This window comes from Hemitrygon akajei, chromosome 16, assembly GCF_048418815.1.
Source record: "Hemitrygon akajei chromosome 16, sHemAka1.3, whole genome shotgun sequence".
Lineage (NCBI taxonomy): Eukaryota > Metazoa > Chordata > Chondrichthyes > Myliobatiformes > Dasyatidae > Hemitrygon > Hemitrygon akajei.
In genome coordinates, this window is record NC_133139.1 from 70,388,291 (window position 1) to 70,415,629 (window position 27,339).

A 27,339-nucleotide genomic window follows, 5' to 3' on the forward strand; every position below is an offset into this window, starting at 1 on the left:
GTCTGTTCTGCCATTTCATTATGGCTGATTTACTTTCTCTCTCAACCCTATTCTCTTGCTTTCTCTCTATAACTACTGACACCCTTACTAATCAAGAACCTATCAACCCCTGCTTTAAATATACCCAATGTCTTGGCCTCCACAGCCGTCTTTGGCAAGGAAGTCCACAGATTCACCACCCTCTGGCTCAGGAAATTCCTCTTCATCTCTGTTCTAACGGAAAGTCCTTGTATTCTGTGGCTGTCCCCTCTGGTCGTAGACCCCCTCACTGTAGGAAACGTGTCCATGACCACTCTGTAAGTCTTTCAATATTTGGTAGGTTTCAATGGGATCCTGAGTTATTCTTCAAAACTCCACTGAGGACAGGTACCGAGAGCCATAAAACACTCCTTATACATTAACCCCTTCATTACCAGGACCATTCTTGTAAGCTTCATCTAGACCCTCTTCCATGTCAGCCCATCTCTTGGATATGGTGCTGATGACTCTTCACATGCAGCTCCAGTGGGAATCATCAAGTGTTAACGTTTAGGACTCTGCAGCTGAAATCCACAGACACAATCATGGGTTCACTGATATTTTTTTTAATGTGTTACTTATTGTAATGTTTGTATTTTATTATGTATTGTAATATACTGCTGCTGGAAGGAACACATTTCAAAACGTATGCCAGTGATATTAAACAAAACTGCTCACTATATTCCAAATGTGGTCTGACCAATGTCTTATAAAGTCTCAGCATTACATCTTTGCATTTATATTGCTAAGTCTTCAGGGAAGGAGGGTTACGTATACTGTAAGGGGATACAAAAGGGGAGAAAGACTGTAAACCAATAGATAGATCAGACTTTGGAATCCTGGATTGTGGACTTGCTTTCTGAAGGAAAAGTAAAAAATAATCTTTAATTTATTTACTGTATCTGATGAACCATGCTTAAAGACTAACTACGATGAATGTCCTTTAATAAGATTTACATGACCTAGCCATCAAATTCTGTATTGCTGTAAAAAAAAAAAGGGGGGGGTATAATTCTTCATTCTGGACTATTTTTGGTTTTGCCCTTCTCATTTCAGTCCTGAAGAAGGATCTCAGCCTGAAATGTCAACTGTTTATCCATTTTCATAGATACTGTCTGACCTTCTGAGTTCTTCCAGCATTGTGTGTGTGTTGCTTTGGATTTCCAGCATCTGCAGACTTTCTTGTATTTAGTTTTTGGAGAGGAGTTGTTGGCTTAGCACAAGTGAAGTAAGTGGTGGAGTGAAATTGATGGGATTGAAGAATAGAAGGATGACCCTTTAGAACAGAGATGAGGAGGAATTTAGTTAGCCAGAGGGAGGTGAATCTGTGGAATTCATTGTCAAAGATGGCTGTGGAGGCCAAATCAATGGTTATATTTTAAAAAGAGGTTGATAGGTTCTTGATTGGTAAGGGTATCAAACGTTGTGGAAGGAGACAGGAGAATGGGTAAGGAGGAATAATAATTCAGCCATGACAGAATGACAGAGAAGGCTTGATGGGCCAAAAGATCTAACTCTACTCATGTCTTATGATTGTGAAGGCAGTCAGTGACAGTTTGGGTGCCCTCTTGCAGAGATGCTGGTGACCAGCACTCAGAACATAATATTCTACAATTCCAAAAGAGCAGACAAAAACGGAAAGGAGTTTGGGGTAGCTTTGTTAATCAAGAACTGTATCAATTCAACCTTGAAAGAGATGTTAACACAGTGGATAGTGATGTGGAATTGGGTTGGGTGGAAATAATGAACAGAAGGGGAAAGAGTGATTAAATGTGGCACACACTTTTCAAAACATTATTTGTTGCCATTTTTATGTGTATTCATTTCACTCTCAACAATGAAGCAGTAAAACTTAGCACAATGTATTATTAGTGGAATAAAGTGTAGTATTTCCAAACATTTTAAAGATTATATATCAATATTTTATGGGAGGAAGACTGTATGTATTATGGAATGGAAAGGAAGAGATGGGGTAAATTTTAAATCACATTTTACATTAAGACAAAGTTCAAAGAAAATTATCATGAATGTACATATACGTCACCATGTGCAACCCAGAGATTCATTTTCTTATGGGCATACTCAATAAATCCATGATAGAATAATGTTGTGGGAACATTTCAAATATGGTGCAAGTGAAGTTGAGTGAAGTTATCTCCTTTGGTGCAAGAGCCTGATGGCTGAGGGGTAATATCTGTTCCTGAACCTGGTGGTGTGAGTCCTAAGGCTCCTGTACCACCTTCCTGAAGGCAGCATCGAGAAGAGAACATGGCCTGGGTGGTGGGGGTCCTTGATAATAGATGCTGCTTTCCTGCGACAACGTTTCATGTAGATGTGCTCAGTGGTGGGGAAGGCTTTACCCGAGATGGACGGTGTGTGCCCACTACTTTTGAATGATTTTCTGTTCAAGAGCACTGGTGCTTCCACACCAGGCTGTGACAGACCGTCTATGGAAAAGAATAAACAGTTAGTGTTTTGGGCCAAGACCTTTCATCAGGACTCCTGATTATCTGCCCCCTCCTGCCTCACTTTCTCATTCTGGCTCCTTCCCCCTTCCTTTCCAGTTCTGATAAAGGGTTTTAGTCTGAACCGTCAACTGTTTATTCTTCTCCATAGATACTGTCGACTTGCCGAGCTCCTCCACCATTTAGTTCGTGTTATTTGCTCCCTTGTCTTTTACAAATATTTCATCCCACTTTTTTTTAACATTATAATAGAAGATGGATGCATTTCTCACAAGTGTTTGTCAATAGTAAAAGTTACAACGTCTGGGGTTTAAAGCACCTCCTATTGTTAGATACTGAGAAATCTGGACACAGTGTGGCATCAGTTTGGAGTCTAGCTGATGGGTTGTATGGACTTTGAAGTCATCAACATTCTTTCCTCTCTGCAGAGTAGACCGATCAGCACCCTGTGTCTAATGGCCAAAGCCACAATTGAAATGCGCACAACAGTAGCTCTCAGAATGCCAGCAGCATTGTTTTTTTTCCGAAAGGGGAAATCTAGAAAGCTCAAATATTTATTTTATTTACTGAGATGCAGTGTGGATTGGGCCCTTTTGTCCCTTCAAGCCACGCTGCCCAGCAACTCCTAATTTAATGCTAGCCTAATCTCAGGGCACTTTACAATGATAATGGTGGGAGGAAACCAGAGCACCCAGAGGAAACTCACGTGGTCATGGGGAGAGCATACATACTTCTTGCAGGCAGCTGCGGGAATTGAACCCTGGTCACCAGAACAGTGCTAATCATAACGAGAGGGTGAGGGGCATAGCATATACCCTTCTACCCCGCCTCTGCATCCTAGCACCCGCCAAAGATGCTGGACTTTTGATATTTATATAACTCTTTATTGTCATGAATTTCCAAACTTGGCTTTCAGTACCTCCAGCATTGCAACCTTTAAAGATATCTGATTCCCTAGTCTGTTAAATGGGTTTAAATATCAGGATCAATTTCAAAATCAGAGTGCCTTGTCATGTCTATCTCCAATTAGTCCTACTTCTCAGTTCTCCCACCAGAACCACAGTCAATTTTTTAATCCAATTCCCTTTAAAAAGTGACTAGTGAATGTGACTTGTTTAGTTCCATCACAATATTTCAGAGCAATACTCTCCAAGTGCTGGAGGAACTCAGCCGGTGAGGTAACATCTGTGGAGGGGATTAAACAGGTGACATTTCAGGCCAAGACCTTTCATTGGAACTGAAGAAGAAAAGAAAAGAAATGAGAGTAAGATGGAGAGAGGAGGAGGAGTACAAGGTGATAGGTGAGATCAGGTGGGTGGGGAAGGTGGATGAAGTGAGAAGCCGGGGGGGGGGTGATGGGTGGAAAAAGTGAACAGTTGAAGAAGAGGGTATCTAATAGGAGAGTGAACCATGGGAGGAAGGACACCAGGGGAAGGTGATAGGCAGATGAGGAAAAGAGAAAGGGTAAGAGAGGAGCCAGGATATGAAATGGGAAGGGGGAGGAGGGAAAAATTACCAGAAGTTATGGAAATCGATGTTCATATCATCAGGTTGGAAGCTATTCAGATGAAATGTGAGAGAAGCAGGGAGATGATGGGTGGAAAAGGTAAAGGGCTGAAGAAATATTTCAGATTACAGTAACAGGCTATGCAAAAATCTTCCCGTTTTCATCAGTTAGCTTAACTATGTCTTCTCTGCTTATTGACCCACTCACAGTAATATGCTGTCTTTGAATCACATGTCTTCTGTAAATACAACCATCTCAAAAATAGTGGCAGTCAAGCTTCTGAAGGAATGAGACTCTGGCAACACAACAAACCAGTTGTCCAACCCAACAGTACCACTCTGGCAACACAACAAACCACTTGTTCAACCCAATGGTACCATCAACAAACCAGTTGAATTGTGTAATTGAGTCAGTAGACAATTTGAAACCAATGCTGTGTTCTTAGTTTGCAAAATATAAAGCAAGCTGTCCAAAAAGTTTGGAAAAGTTGGTGGTAGAAGATGTTGTAACTATGGTTCCTGTACAGTGCACGTTGCACAGTACCCAGCATGATATTTTTATTATTGGCTACTTAGGGTCTTGGAATCTCTGGCAAGGTGAGGGTTTATGGACCTTCCCTAACTGCCTTTGAGAAGGTTATGGTGAGTCTCCTTAAACCACTGTGGTTGTCCTGTTGGAAGTGTTCCCGAAGTTGGGTATGGATTTAGATCCAGCAATAATGAAGGAATGATGACAAATTTCCAAATCCGTATAGTGTGCAACTTGGAGGGGAGCCTGCAGTTGGTGGTTCTCCTATGTGTCATAAGTTCTGTCCTTGTTGGGATTGGCATCAGATGATTCAGAGAGGCTGCCTGTGTGGTTGAGGTTAGTAACTGCCATTAAACATTGTCTATCCATACTGTTCTTTGTCTTAATAGTCACATACTTACAGATATTACATAACATAAGAACATAAGAAATAGGAACAGGAGTAGGCCATCCGGCCCATCGAGCCTGCCCCGCCATTCAATAAGATCATGGCAGATCTGTCTGTAAACTCAGCTCCATCTACCTGCCTTTTCCCCATAACCCTTAATTCCCCTTACTATGTAAAAACCCATCTAACTGTTTCTTAAATATATTTAGTGAAGAAGCCTCAACTGCTTGCAATGTTTCAACATCTTCTCTGACAGGTTTACCATTAAAATGTTGCAATCAGTACCTGTAAGTATGTGACTGTTAAGGCCAAAGGATAGTATGGATGGATTTGATAACCAGCCACAAAGCTTCCAGAGTCAATTAAACATTGCTTTTTGGGGATTTTTTACGTCCATGTCTCAATGCAGCAGTTGATGGCTGGGGTAAGCTGGACACTGGTCAGTTTCGGAGAGTATAAACACTGGTGTTTACATACAGAGCCTTACTGACTCTGTTTGCATTAGTGGATGGTACAAGGGACATATTTAAAATTTGGGTAGAAATAACAAAAGACTTTTGAGGAAAAATACTTGGACTCAGAGTTGTTAGGACTCATTGCCTGGTGATGGTGGTTGAAGCAAAATCTACCACTTCCTTCAAAAGGGAATTGAGAAAGAGGAATGATATGGAGAAGGACAGGGGATTACAACAAATTTGTTCTACTGGACCATGCAGGTTTAATAGTCTGGCTTCTTTCTATAATCATAAGTACTCTGATTTTCTGAAGATCCCAGCCAGAAGCCTGGTCTTTGTTGGCTTAAATCGTTGGCAAACCCAGCCACACAGAATATTAGAGCACAGAACATAGTTCAGGCAATTGGCCCCACAATGTCATGACAACTTTTTAACCTACTTTGAGATCAGTTTAGCACTTCCATCCCACGTAATTCTCCATTTTTTTTCAATCATCCATGTGTCTATCGAAGAGTTTCTGAAATGTTCCCAATATATCTGCCTCTACCACCTCTCCAAGCAGCACATTCCATGCACCCACCACTCTGTGCAAAAAAAAGTTACCTCTGGCAAACCCCTATACTTTCCTCCAAATACCTTAAATTATACCTCCTCATATTAACTATTTTTACCCTAGAGAAAAGAGTCTCTGGCTAGCTACTCAATCTACATCTCTTATCATTTTGTACACCTCTATCAAGTCACCTCTCTTCCTCCTTCCTTACAAAGAGTAAAGTCTAGCTTGCTCAACCTATTCTCATATATTGTGTTGAATTTTGTATGCTTTCATCTCTAGACTGATCCTAGGGGTGAGTCCAGAGGGTGTGGGACTATCAATACCTCTGCCTTTCAGATGTTAAACTGATTGTTCCTCTTTTGATGACGTAAAATGTCCCAATGAGCAATTCTGAATGCAACCAGCAGGTCACCGCCACTTTAGGAGTCTGTTCACTTGGAACACCAACCATTGCCATAAAATGTCGGGGAAATCTGGAGTTTGAGGAGCTCCCGATATGTTTCAGAAAAAAAATTACCAGCCTTAGATTCCAGGCAGGATTTGTTAAATATTATTCAGCCACCTGATTCTAAATTGTAAATATTTACCAGTTTTTGATCCTGATAAATGAAATAATTTTATAGCAATATGCAAACAACAATTTTGCTGTCGTTAGTGCAATCACTTTAAAAGTGCCAGCGATCACCAATCAGGGCTCAATTCCCGTCGCTGTCAGCGACAAGTTTATACCATGAGGATTTCCTCCAAATGCTCCTATTTCCTTCCACAGTCCAAAGGTGTATGGGTTAGGGTTAGGAAGTTGTGGGCATGCTAAATTAGAGCCAGAAGCAAGGTGACGCTTGAGAGATGCCCAGCACAATCCTTGCTAATTTGATTTGACACAAACAATGTATATTTTTTCACTGTATGTTTTGATGTACATGTGCCAAATAAAGCTAATTTTTATCATTATATCTTTATAACCCAGATGAATTACAATAACTATTAAAAAATTACGTCAACTTTCTCACAAGAAATGTCAGCAGAGATTTTGTTGTTCTTTTTTTGTGGGCAAGTACGGGAACAGAGCACACAGCCAATGTGGTGATAGATAGATACTTTATTCATCCCCATGGGGAAATTCAACATTTTTTCCAATGTCCCATACACTTATTGTAGCATGACCTATTATGAATGACCTATTCAGCCACTGTCTCTGTGGATCAGACAGGATTACAGGGAGAGTTCCCAGATTTCCTTGAAATAGTGCCAAGACTCTGAATTTTCCAGATGAGCAGAAAGGACCTTGCTCTAATGTCCTATCTCAAGGATACACTGCAACATTCCTTCCCTCGCCGAGTTCTTAAGCAACAATTCAAAACATGCTTCTATTTGTGAGGGGGTTGGTGTCTAAAATTAGGAGCAACTTACAAATAGAACAATACTGGAAGGAAGTATCTGGGGATGGCACTCTTTATTTAGGAAGTAAAAGCAGAGGAAAAATGAGCTAGATAAATCAGCATCGATCATCAAGGACCTGCACTATCCAGGGCTTGCTCACTTCTCACTGCTGCATCAAAAGCGAGGTTGAGAAGCCGTGGGTCCCATACCACCGGTTTAAACAGTTGTCACCTTTCAACCAACAGGCTGCTGAACCAGTATAGATAACTTCACTCAACACTGAACTGATTCCACAACCACTTTCAAGGACTCCGCAACTCGTGCTCTCAGTATTATTTATTTACTTGTGTATTCATTTTTTTTGTACTTGCACAGTTTGTCTTTTGCATGTTGGTTGTTTGTCTTTCTTAGTTTTTGTGTGTTATTCATTAATTCTATTGTGTTTCTTTGTCCTACTGTAAATGCCCAAAATAAAATTTAAGGCAGTGCTTGATAGGTTCTTGATTGGATGTGGCACCAAAGGTTATGGGGAGAAGGGCAAGGAATGGGTGTGAGGAGGGGAAAAACTGATCAGCCATGATTGAATGGTGGAGAAGACCCAGTGGGCCAAATAGTTTAATCCTGCTCCCATGTCTTATGGTCTAACTAAATGTGTACTGGTGATGTGTGGACAGAGATCTGAAGACTCAACCACAAAGTGAATGGATTTCCCAGCCCGTCAAAGTTGTCTCTCAGCAGACACCGGTGACAAAACTAACTCTGACTACAGTGTGCATGTAGTCATTTGTCTCCTAAGGAAGGGAGCATTTGGAGACAAAGAAGTTGAACGCAGCAGGGTGTAAATGATCAGAACAAGCACCAGCAGCAACCCTTGCCCACCTGTGAAGAGCGTAGGAGCAGAATTAGGCCATTCAGCCCATCGAGTCTAAGAAGAGACAAAAGGTCTCACCACTGCAACACTTCCCAGTGGTATAGTTTCAAAGTAAATTTATCATCAAAGTCACCATATATGTCACCATCTACTACCCTCAGATTCATTTTCTTGTGGGCATTCATAGTAAATAGAGGAAAAACAGAATAGAATCAATGAAAAACCACACACGACAGAGACAGACAAACAATGTGCAAAAGACAAAATTGTGAAAATACAACAAGAAATAACCAATAAATATAAAGAACATGAGTTGAAGAACCTGTAAAAGTGAGTCCATAGGTTCTGGAATCAGTTCATGCTGGGGTGGTTGAAGTTGTCCCCTCTAGTCAAGAGCCTGATGGTTGAGGGGTATTAACTGTTCCTGAACCTGGTAGTGAGGGACTTGAGGTCCCTGTCCCTCCTTCCTGAAGGCAGCAGCAAGAACAGAACATAGGATGGATGGTGGGGGCCTTTGATCGTGGATGCTGCTTCCCTGTGACAGCACTCCTTGTAAATGTGCTCAGTAGTGGGGAGGGCTTTCCCTGTGAAGCACTGGGCTGCATCTTGGAATAAGAGCGTCCAAGCACATTTCACAAGAGGGCCTTTCCTCAGAGTTCACGCTATCAATCTGTGCCGGGGCATAGAATGAAAAATTAACACATTCCATTGAACGCATGTGGAGAATGGCAGAAATCTATCATACGGGAGATTTTGGAAATACTTGGCAAGTCAGGTAGCATATGTGGAGAGGAATGCAAGAGTTAATATTTCTGACAGATGATGATACACCTGAACCGCCTACTCTATTTCACTGTACATGGATACCATCTGAGCAGCTGAGTGGTGCTTGCATTTTGTGCTTTAGCTGCTCAAAAAATGTAACCGTGTCTTCTCTTACCTAATGCCCTTTTCCTGGAACTAATGCTGAATTTCAAAATTCATGCCAGATGAGAGTTATAATAAATAAACGTAGCTGATCCATCCTACTGTGGTGTGGCTTGATCTCTGTTGGAAACAAATAAGCTCCAGGACAAGTTAGACTGGGACTTTCTTATCCTTTTGTCATAGCATCGGAATAACATCATCCCTTTCAGTTTATAGCCTCAAGTTTTGAAGTGACCAATATCTGATCCAAAGTTATCACTAATAAAAGTTTTTAAAACTTCCTGATAGAAGTTTCTAAAACCATGAGAGGTATGGAAAGGGTAGACAGAATCTTCCCCCTGCCCCACCCTCAACCCCCAGGGTGGAAATGTCAAATACTAGAGGCATGGATAGGGTAGATAGAATCTTCCCCCCCCCCCAACCCCCAAGGTGGAAATGTCAGATACTAAAGGACATGCATTTAAGATGCGGAGCGATGTTTCAGGATGTGCAGGGCAAATTTTTAATGCAAGAGTGTTGGATGTCTGGAACATGCTTCCAGTGTAGTGGTGGTAGTAGATGCCACAGTGGCAATGAAGAGGCTTTTAAATAGACACTCATGCATGGAATAGAGGGGTCAGGGTTACATCCAAGCAGAAGAAATTTAGTTTAATTTGGTGCAGACATTATGGACCAAAACACCTGTTCCTATACAGTGGCTACTTTATTAGATACAGGAGGTACCTAATTAAGTGGCCGTTGAGTGTATTTCTGTATGTTTGTGGTCTTCTGCTGCAGCCCATCCACTTCAAGGTTCAACATGTCGTGCATTCAGAGATGCTCTACTGCACACCACTGTTGTAATGTGTGGTTATTTGAGTTACTGTCACCTTCCTGTCAGCTTGAACCAGTCTGGCCATTTTTCTCGAACACCTCTCATTAACAAGGCATTTTTGCCCACAGACCTGCTGCTTATTGCATGTTTTTGTGTTTTTTGCATCATTCTCTGTGAACTCTATTTGCACGTGGAAATCCCAGGAGAACAGCATTTCCTGAGATACTCAAACCTCCCCATCTGGCACCAATAATCATTCCATGGTCAAAGTCACTTAGGTCACATTTCTTCCCTATTCTGATGTTTGGTCTGAACAACTGAACCTCTTGACCATGTCTGAATAATTTTATACATTGATTTGCTGCCACATGATTGGCTGATTAGATATTTGTGTTAACAAGCAGGTGTATCTAATAAAGTAGTCACTGAGTGTGTATCCTGTACTGTTCCACATTCTACGTTCGCCACCAATTCTGTTCCACCAGTTCATAAAGTGAGAAGCAGCTTTCTCCTTAAATATCTCCAAATTTTCTTCTTTTCTCTTCCAGGTTCAAAGGGAGAGGCAAAATGCTGTGGATCGCCATTGTTTTGTTATGCGGGACGGTTAGGCAGCTGGAGGCAACCTGCCTGGCAACTGGGAGCCACAAAGCTTCCCCAAGCCCTGAACCAGATCTTCGCGACTGCCCATTATACTCGAAGAGTAAGTGATTACAGTCTGCATCTAGCACGGAGAGAGACCATGCTTCCTAAATGCTCCGTGCCTGTGGTTTAAAGGTGCTCGTTAGTCTAACCATTCAGGGGGGAAAAAATAGCTCCATTTCATCTCTCCTAGTGAAGTGCAATCAAAGCTGAATCACGCTGCAGAGAAAGGGGCCTTCAAATCTGTACTGCATCTACTTCCTCGAATCTTATTATTATCCCTCTACCATTCCTAGCAACTCCCCTCAAATTCTACCACTCAGGTAAAATAAAGGGGTATTAAACCATCCTACACACATTGGAGTGTTTAGAGCAGGAGTTCCCAAACTGGGGTCCATGGCATAAGAAAGGTTGGGAATTCCTAGTTTAGAGGGATATGGACCAAACGCAGCTAACGGGACCAGCTCAGGTTGACAATTTAGTTGACATGGTGCTACATAGCTGTGACTTATCCCAAACGTGTGCTGGTTCGCCCCATAGTGTAGAGAAGTGGCAGAAATGATGAGCATGGGAGAATTTACAGGATACAAGGAAACAGGATTTTTGGAATTGTTCTGCTGAGAACTGGCACACACTCAGTGGGCTAAATAACCTCACCGGGTTATATAAGGAGGGAGTACGGAAACAGGCCCTTCGCCTCACTGAGTCGATGCTGACCATCAAATACCCATTTACACTAATCCCATTTGTTATTCACCCCACATTCCCGGGAGTTGCATCATACACTAGGGGCAAATTTACAGTGGACACTTAACCAGAAACCTGCACGTTTTCAGGTTGTGGAAGGAAGCTAAAGCACCCGGGGATAGGGTGCAAGCACTCACAGGGAGAACTTGCAATCTTGGCGAAGGCAGTGCTGAGTCCAGTCCTGAGCATGGGCTTCTGGCGCTGTGAGGCAGCTGTGCTGAGTCCAGTCCTGAGCATGGGCTTCTGGTGCTGCTAGGCAGCAGTGCTGAGTCCAGTCCTGAGCATGGGCTTCTGGTGCTGCGAGGCAGCAGTGCTGAGTCCAGTCCTGAGCATGGGCTTCTGGCGCTGTGAGGCAGCAGTGCTGAGTCCAGTCCTGAGCATGGGCTTCTGGTGCTGTGAGGCAGCAGTGCTGAGTCCAGTCCTGAGCATGGGCTTCTGGTGCTGCGAGGCAGCAGTGCTGAGTCCAGTCCTGAGCATGGGCTTCTGGCGCTGCGAGGCAGCAGTGCTGAGTCCAGTCCTGAGCATGGGCTTCTGGCGCTGCGAGGCAGCAGTGCTGAGTCCAGTCCTGAGCATGGGCTTCTGGCGCTGCGAGGCAGCAGTGCTGAGTCCAGTCCTGAGCATGGGCTTCTGGCGCTGCGAGGCAGCAGTGCTACCGGCAACTTCGTTCACATTAACATTCTCCTTCGGTGCATGCCTTCATCTCGCTGCACTGTGAATAAAGACATCTCTCCTCATTGGTAACTGTGCTATAACTAGTCCTTGAATCTTTTGATCTTTATGTTTGGGTCAGTTCAAGATGTCCTTTTGGTTTTTAGCAATGATCAGAACATCAGTTATTTCTCGTTATGAAGAAAAACAGTCAAGGCATCAACTTTAGTTGTCTCTCCAAAATTAGTAATAACAATTATGAGCAAGCTTATGATCTATTTTCATTTTTCCTTCAATAAATGCTTAAGTTCCTTTCATGTGATTGTAAAATCCTGCTTATTGCTCCATTTTCAATATAACTGCTACCGCTCTGGCCTTTTTATTAACCACAGTAACACGGATTTGCTATTTTGAATGTCCGATGCAGATAAAGCAAAGTGAATAAAAATGTAAATTCTGCAAGGTTGACATTTAACATCATCACTGGGAAATAAATGAACAGACAGCTCTGTAGGGAGGCCTTCAGGGCAACTTAGACCCGACCCAGTATTGGACTGTGACTAAAACTGTCCCTGTCCCTAAAGCCCAAATCTATGCTGTGGAAACTGAGGCTTCACATGATTAGGCAATGCAAGGATGTTACATAAATCAGAGGAATGGATAGAGGTTTTGTTATTTTACAATGATTACATCAGGGTTTTGTATTCAGGAAGACCTGCCTACCTTGAGTGCATTAGCCTATCTGTCATTTGCCAGAATTATTGGCTGCCGGCATGGGCCTATTCTATGTCCCTACCCGTATTTATCATTGCCATTATTCCTCCTTCCCATACCCAAATTATTTCTCTGCTTTTATTAAAACCATTCATCACAAAAATAAATGCCCACAAAAACAGCACAGGATGAGATAAAGGTAAATTATATAGGCTATATACTTTACCTAAAGCCTTTGTGTATTGTGTGACGGCTTTGGAAATGGACATGTTCCTGTGATATATGTAAGGAGTTTTTATGCATCCTCGTAATGGCGTGGGTTTCCTCTAGGTGCTCTGGTTTTTTCCCCACACTCCAAACTACATACAGGTTGGGGTTAGCAAGTTGTGGGCATGCTGTGGTGGTGCTGGGAGCACTTGCGGGCTGCCCTGGCTCATCCTCGGACTGTGTTGGTCACTCACGCAAACTGTGCATGTCACAAATAATGAGCAAAGTGTCACTTTAAGACCAAATTTTATTGTTCAAGCATTGAGGTCTGCAAATTATGAGTTTTCCAGCATAAATGGAGTTGAGGCTTTGGTTCTCCTCGGCCAGTTTGTGCTTTGGGTGGGTTGTCAAGCCAAACAACTACTCAGAGGCTCAGTGTGAAAGAATGTAACGTGCGTCGGCCGTCAGTGTTTCTGTGCTTCAAGTCTTGTCAAGGATAAATATAAACACTCCTGATGTTCCAGGTTTGTACACAGAACCCTTAACGTTGCTTCACCAGAACCATGCAACTCACCACAAGCGCTCAGAGCAGCCGACAATTCATCTCGTACTCAGATCATGTTTGCCGTATCTTCATGCTTGCCAAGAAAGACCTAGATAGAGTAGATGTGGAGAGGATATTTCCAACAATGGAAGAGTCAAGGTGCAGGGCACAGTCTCAGCTTTGGAATAGAAGGGAGCACCTTCAGAGATGAGGAGAAATTTCTTTAGCCAGAGGGTGGGTTAACCTGTGGAATTCATAGTCACAGACGACTAAGGGGGCTCACTCATTGGGTATATTTAAAGCAGAGGTTGATAGGTTCTTGATTAGTAAAGGTTAGGGGTAGAAGGCAGGAGAATGGCGTTGAGAGCAAAAATAAATCAGCCACGATCAAATCAACATTAATTCCTTGTATAAAAAAGAGGGGCATTGCTGAAACCAGTTGCAATTGATCAAGACAAGTGCGCTTGACCCATGATCAAATGGCGGAGCAGACTCAATAAGCTGCATATCCTATTTCTGCTCCGATGTCTTGTGGTCAAGGAAACAACCCCGGTGGTCTTAAAGCAATTTAGCATAGCCCACTTCTCTGAAAACCCAGCATTAATAGTGACTTTCTTAGTTAAAGCTGGGCAGCACAGTGATACATCTATTCGGGCTACTGCTTCAATTTCAATCTGCTTCAGGTTCAATCCTGAACTCTGTGCTTGCCCATGTTGGAGTTTGCGTGTCCAGACTGTGACTGCATGTATTTCCTCTGGGTGCTTTGGTTTCCTCCCATATCCTAATGCTAAGCTGGTTAGCAGGTCACTGTAAATTACCCTGAGTATATAAGTGTGTGGTAGAATTGGGGTAAATTGATGGGAGTGAGGGAAGAAAAAAAGATTAGAGTAAACAGGTGCTGGGCGTGGATTGAGTAAATCAAAGGACTTCTTCCCACGCTGCATTACTCTAGTAAGAGATCCTAGTAAAGTTTACATGTGAGGAATAGAGGCTATGGGGGTAGCACAGTAGCGTAGCAGTTTGCTTAACATTGGCAGCTGTAAGATCAGGGTTCAATTCCGGCTTCTGCCTCTGACCATGTGGGTTTCCACCAGGTGCTCTGGTTTCCTCCCACGTTCCAAAGACGTATTGTTAGGATTAGTGGGTTGTGGGCGTGCTATGTTGGTGTTGGAAGTACCCAGCACAATCTTAAATGATTTCACTTGATGCAATCAACGCATTTCACAAACAAGAGAAAATCTGCAGATGTTGGAAATCTGAGCAACACACACACAGTGCTGGAGGAACTCAGCAGGCCAGGCAGCGTCTATAGAAAAGAGTACAGTCGACGTTTCAGGCTGAGATCCTCCAGCAGGACACATTTCACCATATGTTTTGATGTGCATGTGCAAAATCCTGATGAAGGGTTTCGGACCGAAACATCGTCACTACCTCCTCCCATTGATGCTGTCTGGCCTGCTGAGTTCTGCCAGCATTTTGTGTTTTTAATCTTTCTCGTTATCTGATGAAGGATTTTGGCCCAGATAATTGACATTTTATTCCTCTCCATAGACACTGTACGACCAGCCGAGTTTCTCCAGCATTTTGAATGTCTCAATCTGGATCTCCAGCATCTGCAGAATCTCTTGCATTTTAACTCTTTCTTTCTCACAAAGCAGAAAAAAGCTCTCATAAATATTGTGCCCTGACATAGAGTTTCAGGAAGAATTAAAGAGCATTCAGAGACCGCATGATTTGACAGATTTTAAACACATCTGTTTGGAACGTCTTCAAAGTTTTGTTTATGTGCAGAATTGATTTTTTTTTTAGTTCTGAAACAAATTCATCCTGTACATAAAGGAGATGGACTTTGTTGAAAGCAGCTGTATTTGACTGTATCTGCAATTTGAGAGGCAGCTGCTCCAGACAAGCATGTTTCAGAAGGCTCATGCTTAGGTAACAGGGACAGGCAGTACTCTGAGAATTCTTTTGTCTTCTCTTCTGAATAAGCATTATCACTTCTGATTATGCGGCCGTTTGACGTTAATCTTAATGCTTTGAGAAATGAGGATGTGGAGAGTTAAGTCCTGCTCAGAAATGGCTTCATGTCCAAGATTTCAACAACAATCGGACAACTTTCTCTGACTGATGCCTGCAGCCTGAACACGCTTGCACTTTGTTTACTGCAGAGAACCCTATCACTATGGTAACCCGGTCAGTACACCAAGGATTGTTCAGATCAGATGTTCAGTTGCCAGGGGATAGAATGAACACTGGTGAAGTGTAGGGAGTCTGCCACAACCATCCTTCTCCAACCCCTCTCACCCCCGCCCAACCTTTCCCAGCCTTCCCAAATAGATATCTGGCCAAATGTTAGTTCTGTAAAGCAGATTTTGGCACAATTATATTGCTGATGGCTCTTGCTGTGTATGTTAGTGCTTTCTATATCACAGCAGTGCAATTTGGAAGTACCCCTTGGCCATAAAGTGGCGTGTCCAGAGGCTGTGAAAGGCTTTACAGAAATGCAAGGCGCAAGATATTGTGCAGATGCTGGAAATCTTGACCAACACACAAAAAAAAATGCTGGAGGAACTCAGCAGGACAGTCAGCATTTATGGAAGGGAATAAACAGAAGACATTTTGACCCAAGACCGAAGCCTTGACTATTTACTCCCCTCCGTAGATGCTGCCTGACTTGCTGAGTTACTCCAGCACTTTGTGTGTGTTACACAGAAATGCAAACCATTAATTGAAATCTGCAGTTGCTGCCTTGTGTAGTGAAATGTAAGTTGATAGAACTGTGCAAGGAGTGTCCTTGTCGGACTTTCTCATTGTGTCCTACCAGCGGTCCAATGCTAGATGGATTGGAGAGGATTCTGCAGGACAGTTACTTTGCATTGTTCAGAACAGCCCACTTCAAACATTGTATCCACAAAGTATACTGCAGATGCTGTGGTCAAATCAAGACGTACAAACAAGCTGGATGAACTCAGCAGGTCGAGCAGCATCCTGACGAAGGGTCTCGACCCGAAACGTTGACTGCCCCTTTCAATGGATGCTGCTCGACCTGCTGAGTTCATCCAGCTTGTTCAAACATCGTATAGGTGGCTGCCCATTACTGATGGATATCCTAAATGGATGCAGTGGGTGAGGTTGATCAGGACGAGAACCAATTTGCAGTTACTGTCCTGATCAGCTGAGAAGAGCTATTGGGGATGCTAAACACAAGATTCTGCAGATGATGAAAATTTTGAGGACACATACAAAATACTGGAGGAAGTCGGGCAGCATCTATGGAATAAATAGTTGACACTTTGGACCAAGACCCTTCATCGGGGCTGGACAAGAAGGGGCAAAGCCAGGATAAGAAGGTGAGGAGAGGGGGAAGAGTACAAACGGGTAGGTGACAGGTGATGGGGAAGTTGAGATGAAGTGAGAAGCTGGGAGGTGAAAGAGGCAAAGAGTTGAAGAAGAAGGAATCTGATAGAGAAGGGCAGTGGACCATGGGAGAAAGGGAAGGAGGACAGGTGCGCAGTGAGAAGTGATTGGGCAGGTGAGTAGGTATATCCACCTCTCAAGGACTATGGTGGTACAAGAAGGCAACTCACCACCTTCTCAAGGGCAACTAGGAATGAGAGCTTTTGAAGCCATATCTCTTGCATATTAATCTGAGTTGAATTTATACTGAACATGACCAGACCTTTACAACATGGACAGCTGGGGTACAATTTTCCCATAGTTCGTGCTAAGTGGACCTATAACCGAATGTAACGGAGCCAGCTATATATGTTGGGTCAGGTGTATATTTTATTGAAATGTTAGCATTCAGGTCAAGTTGTCCCATGTTTATCTGGAGATACAGGAGGCTGGAGATACTGGAGCAACACACAAAATGCTGAATTACTAATGACTTGCTAGAACAACGAGGCATAATTTTAAGGTGATTAGAGGAAACCATAGAGGATAGAGATTTACCTGACAAATCTGCTGGAATTCTTTGAAGAAATACCAAGCAGGATAGACAAAGGAGAATCAGTAGATGTTGTATACCTGGATTTTCAGAAGGCTTTTGACAAGGTGCCACAAGTGAGGCTGCTTAACACTTTAAGAGCCCATGGTATTACAGGTAAGATACTAGCATGGATAAAGCAGTGGCTGATTGGCAGGAGGCAAAGAGTGGGAATGAAGAAGAGCCTTTTCTGGTTGGCTGCCAGTGACTAGTAATGTTCCACAGGGGTATGTATTGGGACCACTTCTTTTTACATTATCTGCCAATGACTTGGATGACAGAATTCTTGGCTTTGTTGCAAAGTTTGCGGATGATACAAAGGTAAGTGGGGGGTGCATATAGTTTTGAGGCAGTAGAGAGGCTAAAAAGGAACCTAGATTATGAGAATGGGCAAAGAAATGGCAGATGGAATACAGTGCTGGGAAGTATATGGTCAGGCACTTTGGTAGAAGGAATAAAAGAGAAGTCTCTTTTCTAAATGGAGAGAAAATTTAAAAATCTGAGCTTGGAGCTTTTATAGGATTCCCTAGAGGTTAATTTGCAGGTTGAGTCAATGGTGAGGAAGGTAAATGTAATGTTAGCGTTCATTTCAAGAGGACTAGCGTATAAAAGCAAGGATGTAGTGTTGAGGCTTTATAAAGCACTGGTGAGGCCTCACTTGGAGTATTGTGAGCAGGTTTGGGCTCCTTATCCAAGAAAAGACATTGGAGAGAGTTCAAAAGAAGTTCACAAAAATTATTCCGGATTGAATGGCTTGTCGTATGAAGAGAATTTTTAAGGCTCTGAGCCTGTATTCATTGGAATACAGAAGAATGAGGGTGATCTGATCGAAACCTATCGAATGATGAAAGGCCTTGATAGAGTGGATGTGGAGTGGGGGTTTCCTATGGTGGGAGAGTCTAAGACCAGAGGACACAGCCTCAGAAAAGAGGGCCTTCCTTTTAGAATGGAGATAAGGAGGAATTTCTTTAGCCAGAAAGTGATGAATCTGTGGAATTCATTGCACAAGTATTTAGGTATATTTACGGTAGAGTTTAAGAGATTCTTAATTAATCAGGGCATGAAAGGTTATGGGGAGGAGGCGGGAGAATAGGGCTGAGAGGGAAAATGGATCAACCATAATGAAATGGCAGAGCAAACTCAATGGCCTAATTATGCTCCTCTATCTTATGGTCATATGTTAGAGGGTTTATTTTAACACTGTGCTAAGTTCATGGAACACACTACTGGGAATAGTGGTCGAGGCAGATGAATTAGGGGCATTTTAAAAGACTCATGGATAGGCACATGGATGACAGAAAAAGTGGAAGGCTATGTAGGAGGGAAGAGTTAGATTGATCTTAAAGCAGGTTAAAAAGTCGGTGTAATATTGTGGACCCAAGGGTTTAGACTCTGCTGCAATGCTGTATCTCCTAACCCAGTGGGTCAGACAGCATCTACAGAGGGAAATGTACAGTCAACATTTCAGATGGATCTAACCTATTTCCAGTCTACTGCGCACATGCCTCTTCCAACTTTTGGAAAAGAGACTTGCATTTATAATCACACCTTCAGGATGCAGGGTGATAGAATGGATTCTGCCTCGCCATTCCAGTGGCCATGGTTTCGTCCTGACTTCTGATGCTGTTTGTGTGGAGTTTGCAAGGTTCTTCTTGTGCCTGCATGACTTTTCTCCATGATGTCAGATTTCCTACCACATCTCATATACGCATTACAAAAGAGAAGGTATTTTGCTGTCTTGAGGCACATTAGGGTAGATGAGTCACCAGGTCATGACAAGGTGTCCCATCAGAGCTTATAGGAGGCTAGTGCTGGAATTGCAAGGGTTCTGGCAGAGAGAACACCCTTAGCCATGGGTAAGGTGTCGGAGGACTGAAGAATAGTTAATGACGTACAGTTGTTCAAGAAAGCCTCTAAAAATAAGACAGGATATTATAGGGCCAGTGAGTCTGACATCAGTACAGTAGCTAGTACATTGTTGGAAGGTATTCTTAGGGACAGGATGTATAACTGTTTGGCTATACAGAGCTTGATGAGGGATTGTGGTTGTGTCTAATCAATCTTAGAGGTTTTCAAAGAGGTTACAAGGAAAGATGATGAAGGAAAGTCAGTGGATGTTGTCTACATGGTCTTCAGCAAGGGCTTTGACAATGCCCCAGATGGGATGTTGTTCAAAGAGGTTCAGTCACTCGGCATTCAAGATAAGGTAATAAATTGGAGTCAACATTTGCTTCAAGAGAAAAGTCAGAGAATGGCTGTAGATGGTTGCCTCTCTGACTGGAGGCCTGTGACTAGTGGTGTTTTGCAAGGATCAGTGATGGGTCCATTGTTGTTTGCCATCTATAATCAATGATCAGGATGATAATGTGGTTAATTGGATCCACGAGTTTGTAGATGACACCAATACTGGGAGCATAGTGAACAGATAATCAAAGTTAGCAGCTGGAAAAATTGCAGATGGAATTTAATGCAGACAAATGTGAGATGTTGCACTTTGGGAGGACCAACCAGGGTAGGTCTTACACAGTGAGTGGTAGGGCACTGAAGAGTGTAGTAGAACAGATAGATCTGGGAATACAGATACATAATTCCTTGAAAGTGGCATCACAGGTAGATGGGGTCTAAAGAGAGCTTTAGGCATGTTGGCTTTCATAAATCAAAGTACTGAGTAGAGGAGTTGGAATGTTATGTTGAAGTTGCATAAGACATTGGTGAGGCCTAATTCAAACTAGGCATGACCTAGCTAAAGAAATGCTTTCTTCTTGCACACAAGAATAGCTTCTTTTTATACCCTTCAATACTTTCCCAGATAAATATTGTCAAGGCTGTAGATGCTCTAAGTTTGGCTGTGGACTGGTTCACTTGAACTTCATCAAAATATTCCCACATCCCAGACTAACGCCATTTTGTCTTACAAACTTCCATTTTGTGTTGCACATTTTACCAAGGAGGAATCAAGTACAACTCTTTACACCCTCAGCCTCTAATTCTAAGTTTATCCACCTCAACTATTCTCCCCTCCACCCCCACAGATTCTGCCACTCACACCCGTGCACCAGGGGCAATTAACCATGACCTGTGGATGTGGATGGTAATGAGAGGACCACTCAAATTGAATATGCAAACTCTCCACAAGTAAAACCCAAGATCAGGATTGAACCTGGTTGTCCAGCACAGTATCAACCATTCTAGTAAACGTAAGGTTTCAACAAGATAGTACCTGTCAAAAGTGAGTTAAATCAGCATTGTTCGACAAGTAGGAAAGTCATGTCAGTTTAGCCTGAGTCTGGGCATTTTCATGCTTTTAGTTAGGAAAGGAATCTGTTGAAGAGGGGGAGGTTACAGTGTGCAGGTTGACATTAAGTGAGCTAAAACATGGAATAATTGCATCACATGAATGATGGAAGGCTATAATCACAGAATTACCGGGCAGACACGGTGTTAAGTAACTGGAATTAAAGGACTATTTTTATTCAAATCTTCTGCTTCCATTTGACCTCCTGGAAGAATTGAACGTTAGGCCACACGCCACTCACTGAGGACTAAACTCATTAACGTGCATAAGCTGCTCTCTTCTGTTCTCGGAGTCATCTGACAGACGCGGAGTTGGAAGGAAAATGTCCTGTTGTTTTATCATTTCAGATATCCAGCATCTGCAGTGCATTGCTTTTCTGCTTCTGGAACTTTAGTCAGGCATACAAAATTATAAGAGGGACGACACACACAAAATGTTGGAGGAACTCAGCAGGTCAGGCAGCATCTTTCGATATGAATAAACAGTCACCATTTCAGGTCGAGACCCTTCATCAGGACTGGGAAGGATGAGGAGAAAGCAGCCGGAATAAGAAGGTGGAGGGAGGGGAAGGAGAACAATCTAGAAGGTGATAGATAAAGCCAGGTGAGGGGGAAGGTGGGTGGGGGAGGGAGGGGAGGTTGCAGTGAGAAGCTGGGAGGTGATAGGTGGAAAAGGTAAAGGGTTGAAGAAGAAAGAATCTGATAGGAGAGAAGGAAGAGGGGTGCTAGAGGGCAATGATGGGCAGGTGAGGAGAAGGGACAGGGCAAGGGGGGGGCAGAATGGAAGAGAGAAATGGGGAGGGGGAGAAATTAGTGAAATTAGTCAGGTTAAAGGCTACCCAGGTGGAATATGTGGTGTTACTCCTCCATATTCCTTTTGCAGTGAACAGGAAGAATCTGTAAGGGGGCATAACAAGGCAACAAGAAGTTAAAGTTAAGCATTCAACCTCAGTCGTGACGCAGTGTTCTAACCTGAACCGTGACAGTTCCTTCCCTCCCACGGGTTGCTGCTCAACCTGCTGGGTTCCTCCAGCAGTTTGTTTGTTTCTCCAGGACCTATTAAGATGTTAAGAAAATCTCTCCTCGCCCAGAGAGTGGTGAGGATCTGAAACTCATTGCCTGGAAGGGCGGTAGAGTCAGAAACTTAAGAACAGTTTAACGGGTAGTTGGATGGGCACCGGAAAGGCTGTAACCAGTAGGGATACAAGAGATCCTGCAGATGCTGGAAATCTTCAGCAACACATTAAACAAGTTGAGTCGGGAGTCCGGATGAAACATTGACTGTTTATTTCCCTCCATAGATGCTGCCTGACCTTCTAAGTTCGACTAGATTAGCTTTATTTTTCATATGTATGGTACATCAAAACACTAAATCATACGTTGTAATGTGTTGTTTTTTGTTGTATCGGTGATCATCACAGTGAGAGATGTGCTGGGACCAGCCCACACGTCTCACCATGGTGGAACATAACACACCCACCACTTGCTAACCCTACCTCGTACTTCTGTGGAATGTGGGAAGAAACCAGGGAACACGTGCTATCGCAGGCAGAATGTACACACACTCGCAGACAGGGGCACAGTAAAGCCTCTACACCACCACACTGCAATTTAGTTAAGAAGGGAATCTGTGTGAGGGGGGGGGCAGAGTTACAGTATGTGGGTTATATTTAGTAAGCTACAATACCACAGAATAATCACATCAAAAGCTACAGGGTGTCGAAGCTGGTTAGTGGAGGTCATTCAGTCACCTCTGTTATTGGCTGAAAGGCACACAGTGAGACTTTGATCAAGAAGCAAACTGCTGGAGCTCGAGCATCACCTGTGGGAAGGAAAGGAATTGTCAGCATTTTGAGTCGTGACTCAGCGTCTGGACTGAGAGGGGAGACGGCCCATGTAACGAGGAGTCCGGGTGACTGGGGGACTGAGGAGGGGTGAAGGATGATGGGCAGGTGCGGCCAGCTATGGGAGGGGAAGGGAGTTGGGAGACAGGCTAAATCAGAATCAGGTTTAATATCGCTGGCATATGTAGTGAAATGTGTTGTTTTACGGCAGCAGAACACTGCAACATATAATTATGAAAAGACTAAATCACAGTAAGAAATGTATATGAAATAAGTAGTGCAAAAGGTGAACAAAATTGCAAAGAAAGTGAGGTGGTGTACATGGGTTCATTGTCCATTCAGAATCTGATGGTGGAGGGACAAAACTGCTCCTAAAACACTGAATGTGTATGTTCAGGCTCAAGTAGCACCTCCTTGATGAAATGAGGACATGTCCTGGGTGATGGGGTGGTTAGTGATGTATGCTGCTTTTTCTGAGGGATTGCCCTTGAAGATATCCTCAACACTGGGGAGATTGGTGCCTGTGATGGAGCTGGCTGAGTTTGCAAATTTCTGCCTCTTTTTCTGAGGCCCCTCCGTACCGGACAATGATACAATCAGTTAGAATACTCTGCACGGTGCATCTAGAAATTCTCACCAGTCTTTGATGACAGGCCAAGTCTTCTCAGACTCCAAATGAAGTATTGCCTCTGTCATGTTTCTTTGTAATTGCATCAATATGCTGGGCCCAGGATAGATCTTCATAGATGTCGACACCCAGGAATGTGAAACTGCTCACTGTTTGCACTGCTGATGCCTCAATAGGGACTTGTGTATTTTCCCTTGACCTCCCCTTGCTGAAGTCCGCAATCAATGCTTTGGTCTTTCTGACGTCAAGTGCGACACCATTCACCATCTGAAACTCTGCTAACAATACCTACGTCATCGACAAATTTATAGATTGTGAAGAGTGATAAACAGGAAGGCAAAGTCCACTACCACTGGAATTCTGTAAGGGAGCTAATAATATGTGTAACCAAAATAGGTTCCTAATGAATTTTGAGTCTATGCAATCTCTTTTAAGCACCACTTTTTGAGTGCATAGAGCAAACCCCTCACCTTCATTAAATCAATATCTTCCTATATCTAGCTCTTCACATGTCAATACAATCATCTTCATTCCCTTGCTTCCCACCTAAATGTTACAAGCTTTACATCAATCATGCACATCTACTTTAAACATATATACTCAGTGGCAACATTACTATCTACCTCCTGTACCTAATAAAGTGACCACTGAGTATATGTTCGCAGTCTTCTGCTGTTGTAGCCCATCCACTTCAAGGTTCAATGTGTGATGCATTCAACGGTAACAAGTGGGTATTTGAATTGCGATCACCTTCCTGTCAACATGAACCCGGTTAGCCATTCTCCTTTGATTTCTTTCATTAACAGGACATCTTTGCCCACAGAACTGCCGCTCACCCGACATTTTGTTTTTCACACCATTCTCTGTAAACTATCAAGTAAGGCTTCCCAACCTGGGGTCACAGACCCCCTTGGTTAATGGTAGGGGTCCATGGCATAAAAAAAGTTGGGAAACCCTGGTCTAGAGACTTGTGTGTGTGAAAATCCCAGGAGATCAGTAGCTTCTGAGATACTCAAATCTCCCTGTCTGGCGCCAACGTGCTCAAAGTCACTTGGATCACATTCCTTCTCCATTCTGATGTTTGGTCTGAAGAACAACTGGACTCTTTGACCATGTCTGCTTGCTTTTATGCATCAAGTAGCTGCCACATGATTGGCTAATTAGATACTTGCATTAATGAACAGGTGGACAGGTGTATCTAATAAAGTGGCCACTGTGTGCATATGTGGGTCACCAAGGACATTTACTCATTAATCGCTCTTCACCATGTTGCTGAAGCTGTGACCTATTGGGCTGAAAGAAATATTTTATTCTGCGCCTTCGGAGGTACAGAGTTATGAATAAGAAGTAGTTGGCAATGCGTTTAATGCAGTAAAATCAATACCCATATCCTATTGATGGATGTGAATTGCTCAAGCAATTCCATTAATTTATAACCTCAATGATCCTGTGATCTGTAATCCATTGGTCAGATAGAAATTCTTTATAAACGACTGCCTTTGTAGGTTATTTTTCTGCATTTGTCCTTTAATGTGCTTGCAAGACTGGTATTCTGCATAAGAGCTGGAGAGGCAAAGGTCAAAGTAAGTTCATTATCGAGCTACGCATATGTCACCACATACTACCCTGAGATTCATTTCCTTGCAGGAATTTTCAGGAAAATAAAGAAATACTATAGAATTTATGGATAGCTCTACATAAAAACAAAGGTTCAACATTCAAAGTAAAATTTTCATCAAAGTATGCATACCATATACAACCTTGAGATGGGGGTCAGGTAGCTGTTGGGTGGAATATTTGAATTGCAATACAAGTTAGTGGATAAAATGAGAGAACAACTTGATGCAAATACTCAGTCAATCTCTCTGAATCTCAAGGGGAAGGTCAGCTTGTCATTTAATCTATTTCCTGCCTATTTTGCATGGGCCTCTTCCAATTTCTGGACGAGAGGTCTGTATTTATAATCATAGCTTCAATGATTTCAGGGTATGTGGTGACAGAGGGGCCTCTGTCTCACAGATCCAGTGACCCGGCTGGTACACTATTGAAAGGTATTCATAGGGACAGAATGTATAAGTATTTGGATATACAGGGCCTGATTAGGATTGTTTGTGATCTACCCAATCTTGGAGTTATTTTGAAGAAGTTACAAGGAAAGTTGATGAAAGAAAGGTAGTGGATGTTACCTACATGGCAAAGTCCCACATGGGAGGTTGGTCAAGAAGTTTCAGTCACTTCATATTCAGGATGGGTTAGGAAATTGGATTTGCGTTTTGTCACCTAGATTAATGATGACAATGTGGTAAACTGGATCAGCAAATTTGCAGAAGATTAGGGGCACTTCCCGAACATAGGAAACATCCTCTCCACATCCACTCTGTTTAGGCCTTTCAAGATTTAATAGGTTTCAATTAAATCCCTCTCCCACTGTTATTTTAACCTCCAGCGACTATAGGCCCTGAGCAATCAAATTCTCCTTTTTTATCATAACCATTTCATTCTGGGATCATTATGTTCTATGCTTCCTCAACACTACCCACACTATCACTAATGCTCCTTCTAATTTTTAAAACAGCTATGCAGTCTAATCATTGCTCTGAGCAAGAAATTTTACATGGCCTGAAAACTGCAAGGTATCTTAATTTTTTTTTTTGGTAATATTCATATCCAACAAGTACCAACCACAGCTCACAACACAAGTACATTTTTGTCAAGAAGCCAAAACAACTGATAGGCACAATGAAAAAAGTGAAAGTATTTTGACTAGATGGTGTCAGTGTTTATTAACCGTAAGCTACTGACTTCCATTCTGTGTTTATTGTTTCAATTTGTAGCAGTGTTGCAACTTGAAACTGACAATGTAAATACACTGAAGCTCTAAAATGTTTCAAAGTAAAGATTGAGTATGTACATCATTTTGAAAATGTTATTGATTATACTGTATTCATTAACATAATTACGGAGTATTTAACAATTATATTAACATTGATTTCAAAGTTATATTAACACTTATATAAAAGAAAATCCCAGCTATGCATCAAAGGCTGTATGCATGGGAGCAGTTCAGTTACAGAGTGATTGCGTACCCTGCTCTGCTTAAAAGGAATCGTGCCCCTTCACCTGCCGTTGTATTGTCTGCAAACTTGGCCACTTAGCCATAAACTCTGTCATATAACGTGAAAAGCGGCAGTCCCAACTAACCCCTTTATTCCCAATCAACAAATCTTCTATTCTGAGCTTTGTCATCGGAAGTAATTACCTGAAGGACTGTGATTTTGCAATAGCTCAAATTCTGCTTGAAAAGGAATGCAACCTATTCCCTGAGAATACCCTGCATTGGGACCCCGGGACTCTCGGGAATCTCCAGCCAACAACCAACATGGAGAAGGAACACGTGAGTGGCAATGGCAGCTGACTCCATTGAACAGGAGCACAGAGAAGCCCTGTGTAAACAGTGGGAAGAACAGATCCCCTCACAAAGCAGCCCTTCAGGCATGTCCTGCGCCATTGTTGGAACTATCTACATTTATATATTGGCCTCATTAGCCACCTTGAAACCCAGTATGCCTCGGTGGGAGAGAGCAGTGATCATATTTCAAAAGTACAAGAATGACACACAGAATTTTGGGATTTTCTGAGTTTCAAAGGATGTTGAGAAATGTCAATTTCACTCCCTAAAAATTATACATATCCCTTGGTGTTTCCACAAATAATCCATACAGTTGGTAATGGATCCTGTACCCAGCACAACCATATAGGATGTACAGTATAGTGCATGCCCTCCGGCCCATGATACTGTGCTGACCTTTTAACCAACTCCAAGAACAATCTAATGCTTCCCACCGGCATAACCCTCCATTTTTTCTCTCATCCACGTGTCTATCTAAGAGTCTCCTAAATGTCTCTAATGTGTCTGCCTCTACCACTATCCCAGGCAATGTATTCCACCATCTGTTTAAAAAAAAAACCTACCTCTGACATCCACGGTATACTTTTCACAAATCGCCTTAAAATTATGTCCCCTCGTATTAACTCATTTCCAGCCTCGGAAAAAAGTCTCTGGTTCAACTATGCCTCGGAAGTGTGTATGTGTGTGTATATATATATTTATATACAGCTGTTATGACATGAATAAACAGCCTGTTTTGTGTCTCTCCTGTGGTGTCTCTGTGGTTGC

General features: G+C 42.7%; 1 protein-coding gene across 1 annotated transcript in view; it reads left to right on the forward strand.

Annotated features, from left to right (window-relative positions):
- LOC140740162 (riboflavin-binding protein-like) overlaps positions 1-27,339 on the forward strand; it is a 70,810-nt gene that overhangs the window by 1,133 nt on the left and 42,338 nt on the right. Inside the window, exon 2 of the mRNA XM_073069136.1 lies at positions 10,458-10,609. Coding sequence (XP_072925237.1) covers positions 10,477-10,609 — 133 coding nt within the window. The 5' untranslated portion in view covers positions 10,458-10,476. The remainder of the gene's footprint in view (positions 1-10,457; positions 10,610-27,339) is intronic.